Raw genomic sequence first — 12951 nt, 5'->3', positions numbered from 1 at the left:
TTCTGAATGTTATTGTATTCAAGCTTTTGTGAACTTCTCAACCCCCTTACCTAGAAACCACTCTTCCAGGAGCTGATAGCAGCAGGCGGTCAGAAGGGGAAGTCCTACTACACCATGAACTTTAGCATGACCTTCAACCACAAAGGACGATGTCTGCTACTTCGCTCTACCACTACCCTTCACCTACACTACTCTAAAGTGTATACCACTACACCTACTCTACTCTAACGGTACTGTATACCACTACACCTACTCTACTGGTACTGTATATCACTACACATACTCTACTCTAACGGTACTGTATATCACTACACATACTCTACTCTAACGGTACTGTATACCACTACACCTACTCTACTGGTACTGTATATCACTACACATACTCTACTCTAACGGTACTGTATACCACTACACCTACTCTACTGGTACTGTATACCACTACACCTACTCTACTCTAACGGTACTGTATACCACTACACCTACTCTACTGGTACTGTATANCCACTACACCTACTCTACTGGTACTGTATACCACTACACCTACTCTACTCTAACGGTACTGTATACCACTACACCTACTCTACTGGTACTGTATACCACTACACCTACTCTAAAAGGTACTGTAACTTTTGGTTACTGGCCCAACACTCCTAACCGCTAGGGTACATGCCACCCAGCATAGCACTACCCCTACTGTACTCTAAAGGTATAGAAGCTAAATCAACTCTTTAAAAAACAAGTTTCACTGGTTTGATGTTTGCGCAACACTAGCGCAACAGAGCTCCACCGTTGTGTAAAGCCTACTTATGTCTGTTCCTGCCCAGATGCACCTGCAGAAGCTGGAGGCGCTGAGGACCCCTCAGACCTACCTGCGCGAAGACGTCCTGTGTGAGACTCTGGGGGGCAATAGCTGCCCCCTCCTCACCATCACCGCCATGCCCGAGTCCACCAGCAACGACCAGATCTGCCAGTTCAGTGAGTACTGACTGACCACTGACTACTGGGGTAGGAACACTGACCTGAACTGAGTTAAAGATATCACTGTCTGTCTGTCAGATTACTGTCTCCTCCTTCTCTGGGGGGTGTGTTTGCTGCTGAGTGTATTTCTATGTGATGTGTGTGTGTCCAGGGAACCGTCCGCTGGTGTTCCTGTCATCGCGGGTGCACCCAGGGGAGACCAACGCCAGCTGGGTGATGAAGGGCACCCTGGAGTTCCTGATGGGCAGCAGCCCCCTGGCACACAGTCTCAGGGAGGCATACATCTTCAAGATAGTCCCCATGCTCAACCCTGACGGAGTGGTCAACGGCAAGTAAGTGTATACACACACACACACACACACACACACACACACACACACACACACACACACACACACACACACACACACACACACAATGCGCGTATGAACATGTGCGCACACATACGCGAACACACACACACACACACAACCAATACTATATTGCAGACACGTGCGCACACAAACTCAAGTTGATTAACTTCTCTTTTTCTCATTCCATTTCTCCCGCCGCTCCCTCCAGTCACCGTTGTTCTCTGAGCGGGGAGGATCTGAACCGACAGTGGCAGAACCCCAGTCCTGAGCTGCATCCTACCATCTACCACACTAAGAGCCTGCTGCAGTACCTCGCTGCCATCCAGAGGGCACCATTGGTGAGCGCCACGGTGACATACCGTACCCGCCATATGTGCCATAGCCCGACTCCCTTACAGCGCTGGTCGCACGTGGCTAACTCTGTCACGCTAACTCTTTCCCTAGCCATTACCTTAACCTTTTCTCTTTCCCTAACAGTCGTGGCAGGAAAGCCAGGTTGATGAAGTTTGATTGTCTTCATACATTCACAATCTCTGTCCCCTTCCCTGTGTGTCTGAGTCCTCTCCTTCCCTGTGTGTCTGAGTCCTCTCGTTCCCTCTGCTTTGTAGGTGTTCTGTGACTACCACGGTCACTCCCGGAAGAAGAACGTGTTTATGTACGGTTGCAGTTTGAAGGAGACTGTATGGGAGACCAACATCAGCGCTACATCCTGTGAGCTACATGAAGACCTTGGTTACAGGGTGAGAACACACACAAGTATACACACACACACACACCTAGGGCTGTGACGGTCATAGAATTTTGGATGACAGTAATTGGCCAGCCAAATGACTGCGGTCTCCGTAATTACCATTTGAATAGAAAAACGCATTTTCTCCTCCGGTCCTGACTGCATGTGCTGCCATAGAAATAGAATGAATAGAACGGGCGTCCCCATTCAAGTGAATGATTGCATAATGGGTGGGACTGGCGGCCTTTGCAAGTGTACATAGGAGCAAAGCAGGGAGCGTACCCATTAATATGTGCTGTGATTTGTTGATTCAACTGACATTACAAAAAATACATTCCATTGCATGAGCCACATCAGTTATCACAATTTTAATGAACAATTAAATTATTGCATCACAATACCAGGCAGCCATTGCGAGTGTACCCATGACTTTACCAGTCAAATTTAGAGGTTCCAAGCCCATTCTATTGATTCTATTTCTATGCTTTGCTACAACACCCTGCTTGTTTCAGAAAGGAGCAACAAAGTCACGTTGTTAAAGCCCATGTCACCACAGAAACGGAGTCAATCGCACAAATGCTCTGTAATTGTGTCAGCCCTACACACACACACACTGTCTTCCCTTATGTTCGTTAATGTATTAAGGCTCTGGCTCAGAAACATATGACTTGCATTTAGCCAATGAAACCCTGATGATAAATCAGAACAGATTACCATCAGTACAGCTGTGATCCCTCTTATAGGAATCTCTGGATATGCTTTCCACATTTTTCATGGAATTTTCATGGCTGTTCAATTTTGCTCAGGTCAACTCAGCAACAATATCTCTCAAATAATTTGCATACAGGGAGAGACCAGGCCACCTGGAAACAATGCGGACACAGTGGATAGTTACACACACACACACACACCGACTGTTTCTCTTTTAGATCCTCTCACGTACATCCATCCACAGGCATGCCCTCATTGTCTATTGTCTATGGGTGTTGAGCTCAAACTCTTCCCCCGTACTCCGTCCCTCAGACTCTGCCTAAGATCCTGTCTCAGATGGCACCGGCCTTCAGCATGGCCAGCTGTAGCTTTGTGGTGGAGCGCTCCAAGGAGGCCACGGCCCGTGTGGTGGTGTGGAGGGAGATCGGAGTCCAGCGCAGCTACACCATGGAAAGCACACTCTGCGGCTGTGACCAGGGCAAATACAAGGTGGGGTGTGTGTGTGTGTGTCGATACAGCCTAGTGTGTGTGTGGACTAACAACCAGCAGGGGGAGCTATAGTCCTGTAAATCATACTGTTAGTGACTAAAAGCAGCATCATCGGGCTTATGTCATATCCACTAAACACAGGACAGAACTGTGTGTGTGTGGTTTTACTGTCCCTGTGGGGACCAGAAGTCCTCACAAGGCTAGTAAAACATGCGCCTGTCCCCACAAGGAAAAAGGCAATTTTAGGCTTAGGGGTTGGGGTTACAATTAGTGTAGGGAAAATTAGATTTTGAATGGGAATCAACTGTTTGGTCCACACTAGGAAGGTAGAAAAAACACATGTGAGTGTACTGATGTTCTGCCTGTCTGTCAGTGAGTGCAGAAACCAATGGCAGCTCCTAGCCCTCTCAGCACTGGAGTTGCCAATGTCAACATCTGCAGAGCCCAGGGGCAGGCTAGGGTTGCCAGTTTGGTACGGTCCCTTTCTCATCCTTCCTGATTGGGTTATGTATTTATGGGGAAAGTGTTTGGACAGATGTGCAGGAAGCCAATTTTGTTGACGTTCTATTTGTCATGCTCGCGCCAAGCCAGTGTCCTCTTTATTTATTTTTTACCTTTATTTAACTAGGCAAGTCGGTTAAGAACATTGTTATTTTCAATGACTGCCTAGGAACAGTGGGTTAACTGCCTTGTTCAGGGGCAGCACGGCAGATTTTTACCTTGTCAGCTCGGGAATTCGATCTTGCAACCTTCCGGTTACTAGTCCAACGCTCTAACCACTAGGCTACCTGCCTCTGCTCTGAATCACAACGCTCCACAACACAACCATTTTACTGGAAGCCCACTGTAGACTTGAGATTGCACATGGGACAGACGTGTGTGTGTGTGTGTGTGTGTGTGTGTGTGTGTGTGTGTGTGTGTGTGTGTGTGTGTGAGAGATGTTTTTAAGTGTAAATAATACAGCGCTGACTTCATTTAGAGGACTGATCGATTCTTTGGTCGATAGGCTGTTGGTCGACCGAGATTTCTTAAGTCGAGCAGTAGCAAAAAATAATAATTAATGGTGTACAAGACACCTGTCTGATTGGCGCCTGTCTGTGTGGACTAATCCATTGTGGAGGCCGTGGGGATGGCACAGTCCATCACTTTAAGACGTGCAACTGAAATTGTATATGGTTATATTACATAAGAACAATGGTGCAACACTAATAAAAAATATTATTTTATAACAGATGCACTTTCTCCCGCGTTAGATAATGTCCATGGTTCTGAAACACATCAGTGCGCTGTTGAATTGGCGCCTTTTCCTAGACCATGTTGCTATGTGTACAATAGCAAGGTTAACCAGCGTATTGGTGTTGAGAACAATGCAGTGGAGGCAGCAGCAGAGTTAGAAAACAGCCCTTGCCTTAATTGTCTAAGAAAAGTGAGGAGAGAAGAAACCCCAACTTTATTAGGTCTATAATCAATAGCCTGTTAACTGTGCCTGGCTTTATAAATCATCCCTACTGTATATATCTAGCTACAGAAATAAGACAGATCCTGCTTGAGTGTTTGTTTAATAGCCTACTGATTCCATAAGTGCCAAGCCTCACGCAACCACAACATGTCGGATAAACAATTTAACAAATTCGGCTGTTTTTAATCTTCCCTATTCTGTAATAAATGCGTTACACTTTTTTTCGTTAGAACAGCCTTTGATATTATTTATAATTGATTTAATAATGAGAAAAATAATAACTCGCCTTGTTATTCTTATGATCATCATTATACTACTAGTAGGATTGGCATAGCAGCCTTGTATAACCACCATCGAGCTGTAGGCCTAAGAGCGCAATCTGTTTAGTCTTAATACCGTAACTTACTTCGGCCTATATTTCAATACTTTTTTTTATAGGCTACAGTACTGTATCAATCATTAATTAGTTCATGTCATCTCACACCATACGAGTCATTCATGATTTGAAATGCAATCAAGCATTTTAGTTTTTAAATAAAATAATAAAGCGACTATTGAATAATTAGCGTAAACAAACTGTTCCATTTCGGAAATTGCATTCACGAATGAATGCAACAGTTTTTAGTCTTTGCTGTAATAAAGGCTTCACAAAAACGTGCTTATAATTGATTTAGTGTTTACATTGTTCCAAACGGTCAGAAAAATGATATTGTAATCTAACCGCACCTGTTTGGCACACATAATATGCAGGCAGAGCTTGCTCCTTATCTTCTTTTTCTTGATCTCCAGTATTTTCCACAAATAGTCAAATTTATACCACACATCTGACTGGTGTGACAGAGACAATTGGGTGCTAATCACAGTCACTCGCTGTCTTTTTTTTTTTTTACACAGCGCAGCAAGTCTTAGCCTGGCCCAGCACAATCAAATCAATTGCAGTCAAACTCCATTTAGTTATTTGTGTCTTAATTATTTAATCAAAGAGTGCGCTGAAAGCATCTGACAAGTTCAGTGCATATATTTGATTTAAAACACATAGGATGTGTCTATATATGGAAAAATATACATTTTAAAATGGAAGAACAGACTCTCGGTCAACCAAGAGTTTTTTTTTTAGTCAGGGACAGCCCTAAAATAATGTGTGTGTGCACTGTGCATGCATGCTTGTGTGTGTATGTTTATATAATGTTTGTACAGTAAGTGATTGTGTGTGTCCAGGGTCTTCAGATAGGCACCAGAGAGCTAGAGGAGATGGGAGCCCAGTTCTGTGTGGCTCTGCTAAGACTGAAGAGACTAACTTCCCCCCTGAAGCTGAGGAACCACGCACACCTGCTGGATGTCGAGAGTGACCTTATGGAGACACGCTGCAAAGTCTCCAGGTTAGACACACACCCCCTCACCAGGTCACTCACTCACACGCACACTTAGACACGCTCACACTTACCAGGTCACACACACAATCCCACTTACCAACAATAAACCATACATGGTACACTAGTTTGAGAGTTGCAGCATGGCCAACACTCAGGACAGTAGTGTAGCTGCACCGTCCGCTGTCATCCTCAGAATCCCCATGACATGTAAATGTGGCTTTTTACAAATCTCTTCTTGCATTTATTGATTTATCCATGTATAATTAATGTATTTACAGTGCATTCGGAAAGTGTTCAGACCCCTTGACTTTTTCCACATTTTGTTACGTTACAGCCTTATTATAAAATCTATTAAATAGTTGTTTTCCACTCATCAATCTACACAAAATACCCAATAATGACCAAGCAAAAACATGTTTTTAAATGTATTAAAAATAAACTGAAAACCACATTTGCGTAAGTATTCAGACCCTTTACTCAGTACTTTGTTGAAGCACCTTTGGCAGCGACTACAGCCTTGAGTCTTCTTGGGTATGACGCTGCAAGCTTGGCACCCCTGTATTTGTGGACTTTCCCCCATTCTTCTCTGCAGATCCTCTCAAGCTCTGTCAGGTTGGATGGGGAGCGTCGCTGCATAGCTATTTCCAGGTCTCTCCAGAGATATTTGATCGGGTTCAAGTCTGGGCTCTGGTTAGGCCACTGAAGGACATTCAGAGACTTGTCCCGAAGCCACTCCTGCGTTGTCTTGGCTGTGTGCTTAGGGTCGTTGTCCTGTTGGGAGGTGAACCTTCGCCTCAGTCTGAGGTCGTGAGCGCTCTGGAGCAAGTTTTCATCAAGGATCTCTCTGTACTTTGCTCATTTCATCTTTCCCTCGTTCCTGACTAGTCTCCTTGTGGCTGAAATACATCCCCACAGCATGATGGGTTGGCGCCCCCCCTTGGTTTGTGCTGTGGTGGAGATCTTTGTGGGCTATACTCGGCCTTGTCTCAGGATGGTAAGTTGGTGGTTGAAGATATCCCTCTAGTGGTGTGGGGGCTGTGCTTTGGCAAAGTGGGTGGGGTTATATCCTTCCTGTTTGGCCCTGTCCGGGGGTATCATCGGATGGGGCCACAGTGTCTCCTGACCCCTCCTGTCTCAGCCTCCAGTATTTATACTGCAGTAGTTTGTGTCAGGGGGCTAGGGTCAGTTGGTTATATCTGGAGTACTTCTCCTGTCTTATCCGGTGTCCTGTGTGAATTTAAGTATGCTCTCTTTAATTCTCTCTTTCTTTCTCTCTCTCGGAGGACCTGAGCCCTAGGACCATGCGTCAGGACTACCGGGCATGATGACTCCTTGCTGTCCCCAGTCCACCTGGCCTTGCTGCTGTTCCAGTTTCAACTGTTCTGCCTGCGGCTATGGAACCCTGACCTGTCCACCGGACGTGCTACCTGTCCCAGACCTGCTGTTTTCAACTCTTATTATTTGACCATGCTGGTCATTTATGAACATTTGAACATCTTGGCCATGTTCTGTTATAATCTCCACCCGGCACAGCCAGAAGAGGACTGGCCACCCCTCATAGCCTGGTTCCTCTCTAGGTTTCTTCCTAGGTTTTGGCCTTTCTAGGGAGTTTTTCCTAGCCGCCGTGCTTCTACACCTGCATTGCTTGCTGTTTGTGGTTTTAGGCTGGGTTTCTGTACAGCACTTCGAGATATTAGCTGATGTACGAAGGGCTATATAAAATAAACTTGATTTGATGCTGCCACCCATGCTTCACCGTAGTGATGGTGCCAGGTTTCCTCCAGATGTGACGCTTGGCATTCAGGCCAAAGAATCTTGTTTCTCATGGTCTGAGAGTCCTTTCGGTGCCTATTGGCAAACTCGAAGCAGGCTCAGTAAAAGGCACGACAGGAGTGGCTTCTGTCTGGCCACTCTACCATAAAGGCCTGATTGGTGGAGTGCTGCAGAGATGGTTGTCCTTCTGGAAGGTTCTCCCATCCCCACGGAGGAACTCTGGAGCTCTGTCAGAGTGACCATCGGGTTCTTGGTCACCTCCTTGACCAAGTCCTTGCTCCCCTTATTGCTCAGTTTGGCCAGTCGGCCAGCTCTAGGAAGAGTCTTGGTGGTTCCAAACTTATTCAATTTAAGAATGATGGAGGCCACTGTGTTCTTGGGGACCTTCAATGCTGCAGAAATGTTTTGGTACCCTTCCCTAGATATGTGCCTCGACACAATCCTCTTTCGGAGCTCTACGGACAATTCCTTCAACCTCATGGCTTGGTTTTTGCTCTGACATGCACTGTCAACTGTGGGACCTTTATATAGACAGACAGGTTTGTGCCTTTTCCAAATCATGTCCAATCAATTGAATTTACCACAGGTGGACTCCAATCAAGTTGTAGAAACATCTCAAGGATGATCAATGGAAACAGGATGCACCTGAGCTCAATTTCGAGTCTCATAGCAACGGGTCTGAATACTTATGTAAATACGTTTTGTTTTTTTTACGTTTTATATACACTTCCAAAATAAAAATAAACTGTTTTCGCTTTGTCATTATGGGGTATTGTGTGTAGATTGAGGAAAAAAATGACTTTGTTACATTACAGCCTTATTTTAAAATGAATAATGTGGAATACTTTCCGAATGCACTGTATTCATTGACTCCCATCAAGTAGCCAGGTTAGAGACCTCAGGGCTTGGCTACAGGCTCATCACAGCTTTATGCTTTTTCTCATTTAATATTTAATCATCAGACCAATGATATCATAACAATAGGATTGGAATTGTGAGCGTGTGTTTCTGTGGTAGGCTATACCCCTTGCACAGTCTTCACATTTTTCTGCCATAAAATGTAATCTAAAAAGTAATGACATTAGTTTTTTCTCCCTACAATCTATACATTTTCAAAGTGAAAGAAAAATGATAACATTTTCCAAATGACTAAAAACACAAAATGAGAACGTATTGATTGTGTATGTCTTCACACCCCAGAGTTAATACATTGGTAGAAGCACCTTTTTGCCATTACAGCTGTGAATAATTTTCAATAATATTCCTACCAACCTTGCACAACTCTCAGGGACATTGTTTTTGTCAACATTGCTAGGTTGTGTAAATCTGTAGGACAAAAAATATAATGTATTCCCTTTTTAGATTTCATTTTAAGGCAACAAAATTAGAAGCCTATGCAAGGGCTGTGTAGATGTTCACTAGGCCCTGTATGTGTACAGTGCAAGTGTGTGTGTGTGTGGCCTTTGTGTGCATGCACATGTGTGAGTGGCCGGTCCGGTGTAAGTGCGGCCCTTGCAGTCTTTCTCTAATGGACTGTAATGGCTCAAGCTCTCTCACTCTGGGATCTTAATACTCCTCTCCAGACAGCACTCTGTCCATCCCATTACAACCCGTCACACCCTCCTCCTAATCCACTTTACCTTTTTCTGGGGCGGAGAGAGGGTTGGGGCGGGGGGCAGGGGTCAATGACTGAACCCCCCCCATCCACTGTCTCCACAGGATCCTCTTTCAAAGACCTCACACCATTAAAAACCATTAAAAAACCACTAAAACCACTAAACATCTGAGACATTTATCCATTAAACCACTAAACCAATGCGTAAGAAGAGATGTCTCTATCAAAAACGTAGCACAACTAGTGATTGGTTCGATTTTTGTCGTTGGGTTAGTATTATTTTAAGTGCCTGAACACTAGTTTTATCTTCTGAATTTCTTTCTGAAATCGTATAAATCATTATACCTAATTTCTGTCCAGACCCGTGGTCAAATATTTTTTGTTTTCATTCAAATACTTTGTGTTTAAACATTTGGTGGGTGTTTTAGGTTAGTCCTATTTCACACATTGAGCCTGCCTAGAATGATGGGCTGTCTGTGTGTTGTGTTGTCAAGCAGCAACCCGAGTACGTACTTGTTGGAGGATGAAGAGGCATCCTTCATGGAGGAGGTGGACTACAGCGCCGAGAGTGGCGACGAACCCGACAACGACCCCAACACCGCCGACAACCACCTCTCCGAATCCAACAACCATAGAGACTCACTCACCTAGCTCAAACCCCCTGATCACTACCCAACCCCAACCAGATAACCCCATTTTGCTCTGAAGTTACTTACTCCTCTCCCTCTGGCCTTGGTGCATCATGGATACCACATCCATGCTATATTTGCCTTGCATATCTCATGCAGATTTAGAGCGTTATAGAATGAATAGACACGTTAGACAAGTTAACACAAGGGTTTTGTTGCAATGTCGCCATTTGTCATGAAAAGTGTTACACAAAGAGAATTTCTAAATCTCTATTTACGTATGTCTATAGGTAATTCTATGGTTAGACACAAGTTGAGATGGAATGTACACCTTGGTTGTATTTGCATAAATAGTACAGTATGTCTCAATGACCTACTAATAACAGTAGCGCACAATTGGCATACCGGAAAGGTAGCAAGCAAAGTAGAACCATTTGCACATGTAACACATCAACATGCATACCGTACGCATGAACACAGGTACAGGGCAGAAGAAAAGGCACTTTTACAATCCTCACCTCACAGTAAAAGGTCAAAAGCTCAGGCCAAAACTGACATTTATGTTGTGGATCTGTTTTGTGCTACTGAGAAGTACATGTATTTCTGTAGTCTGTCTGTAAGCTTAGTTGGTTGTCTGTACAATGCAATGGTACTGAGTTTTAGGAAGGATGGTGCTATTTGGGAGTAGTTTAGAGAATATTTAAATATATATATATATCTTTTTAACTTGTATTTTTTCTAGATGTAAGTAGGTATTACGTTTTGGTTGTGTTTGTACAGTCGGTGCATAGCTATTTAAATGTAATTTTTCTTATTTATTTAGTTTGATTTTATTTGTGAGACGCATCCTGTGTGTTTAGTAGATGGAAATGCTAGACCACCATAGAACTGGGCAGCCAAATGCTCTGTGTTTGTGGGAGTAAAAAAAGAAAACTGACTAAACCTTTTAATTTGATTGTAACACAAATAAGTTAAAGCTTGCAATGAAATCATGGGAAATAAATGTGAATGTGAAAATATCTGGATCATTTTGCGGTGTATTATTATCCATTTAATCATGTGAATGTTGAGCCCGAGTGTGGGTATTTTGTTTTGAAGGATGTGTTTTTTTGTGTGTGTGTGTTTTTTAGAATTTATCTATTTATTTTTAGAGGTGTTTGTTGATTCTGTTTGAGTGCAAGTGATGTGTGCCCACCGCTAATGCCCCTCTGGCTGTATATGCCAATCTGAGGTCGGACCATTGATACAGAAAGTGGACTCCTCTTTATTTCTGTGCCATTATAGTGTCTGTGATAGCATGGGCAGCGCCATTGAGGCTACAACCCATAGGAATCCCCACCCAGTTGACTACTTTAAAATGGCAGAAGCATGGTGGAGGCCCTCTATGGTGCTGCCCATGCTAAAAAGTGATTTTGGCCACTAGAGCCCTCTCATTCTCTATGGGTTAGACAAAGCTTCATGGAGAAGGTCAAAGTTCATCAGGGGACACATGGAGAGAGGGTGGTGTCTCCAAACCAACAACCCACAGGCACCATGGCATTGGACAGAGGGAAATCTAGAATGAAAGAGGGGTCATTGAAGACAGAGCATATTAATTAATTTGTACAGTGTGCATGTCAATAAATCAGCCAACGAGTCACCTGTCTGGGAGGACATGCAGTCAACCTCTCTCTCTGTCATCGCATTGTGCCGCTGATGGGCAGAGTGACAGCGGAGGAGAAGAGAAAATCTGCAGGACACTGAGAGAGCCTTGTGTTAGGAGGAGGATTAGTAGTGGAGGAAAATGTTAATCAGAGATGCAGAGCATCAACAGCCTCTTTCCTCTTTCAGCCCTACGCCCCACTTCCTGTCTCTGCCTGCCCTCCCCTGTGTCAATCACACGCTTGGAAATGTGGTGAACAAAGAACTAAAAGACGTCCTCCGCCCCCAACCCAATTACAGTTCCGGCTTCTCTCTGTCTGACGATGGGGGGGGCATTCAGCTGCTGCCGAAGATCGCCATGTTCATCACACCCACACACACATCACTTGGGCGCCATGCACGGCTTTCAGTCTCACAGTCTCTTATTGGCCTAAGCTGAGGCCCTTACACGACATGGGCAATTAACATAAGTGTCCGTGCCCAACTGTATACTTTGTCCCTGTCAAACTGGCCATCAGACCTTCAACATGAGCTTAAAAAAAATCCACACACACACTTTCTCTCTGACATACTCACATGGGCATAATTGGTTATATGGAAGCGGAGCTGACTTCAACCTCACGTTGCCACGGTAACTGTAGACCTATTTTCTAGGACGTGCTTACTCCCGTCCAGCGTGTTATTCATTCAGCCTCCTCACAAATGTTTTTCTTTTCTCCATCTACATTCTATCTCCTCCTCCGATGCGATCCTTGTTCACACGCATATGCAAATAAACCCAATTCTCGAGACCAATTAAAATGGGATGTGAATGCAACAGACCCTTAAAATGGGATGTGAATGCAACAGGCCCTTAATGGGATGTGAATGGAACAGGCCGTGAGTTGTGGTAATGAGATAGGGACGGGGTACAGGCTAGAGCTGGTACGATAAACCGAAAATGATCGACACCGACCATACCGATTAATTATCGCAGGCATTTTGCTGCCATCGTTCATTACGATAAGTAGCCTTTACTAGAGAAATGTGAAGTTTGAAATGAATGCAATCAATGCAAATAGTCCGGGTAGCTATTTGGTTAGCTGTTCAGGAGTTTTATGGCTTGGGGGTAGAAGCTGTTTAGAAGCCTTTTGGACCTAGACTTGTGCAGTAGCAGAGAGCAGAGAGAACAGTCTATGACTAGGGTGGCTGGAGTCTTTG

The 12951-nt window shown here is 44.3% G+C and overlaps 1 protein-coding gene across 1 annotated transcript in view; it reads left to right on the top strand.

Annotated features, from left to right (window-relative positions):
* Nucleotides 1–11129, top strand: part of LOC111973974 (ATP/GTP binding carboxypeptidase 1) — a 45845-nt gene extending 34716 nt beyond the window's left edge. Inside the window, 7 exon segments of the mRNA XM_070446935.1 lie at nt 825–975; nt 1130–1310; nt 1540–1669; nt 1940–2071; nt 3085–3261; nt 5939–6099; nt 9979–11129. Of these exon segments, the coding sequence (XP_070303036.1) occupies nt 825–975; nt 1130–1310; nt 1540–1669; nt 1940–2071; nt 3085–3261; nt 5939–6099; nt 9979–10132 (1086 nt within the window). The 3' untranslated portion in view covers nt 10133–11129.
* The last annotated feature ends 1822 nt before the right edge of the window (nt 11130–12951 follow it).

This window comes from Salvelinus sp. IW2-2015, linkage group LG15, assembly GCF_002910315.2.
Source record: "Salvelinus sp. IW2-2015 linkage group LG15, ASM291031v2, whole genome shotgun sequence".
Lineage (NCBI taxonomy): Eukaryota > Metazoa > Chordata > Actinopteri > Salmoniformes > Salmonidae > Salvelinus > Salvelinus sp. IW2-2015.
The sequence above is the reverse complement of the archived record's forward strand: the minus strand, read 5'-3'. Positions and strand labels throughout refer to the sequence as shown.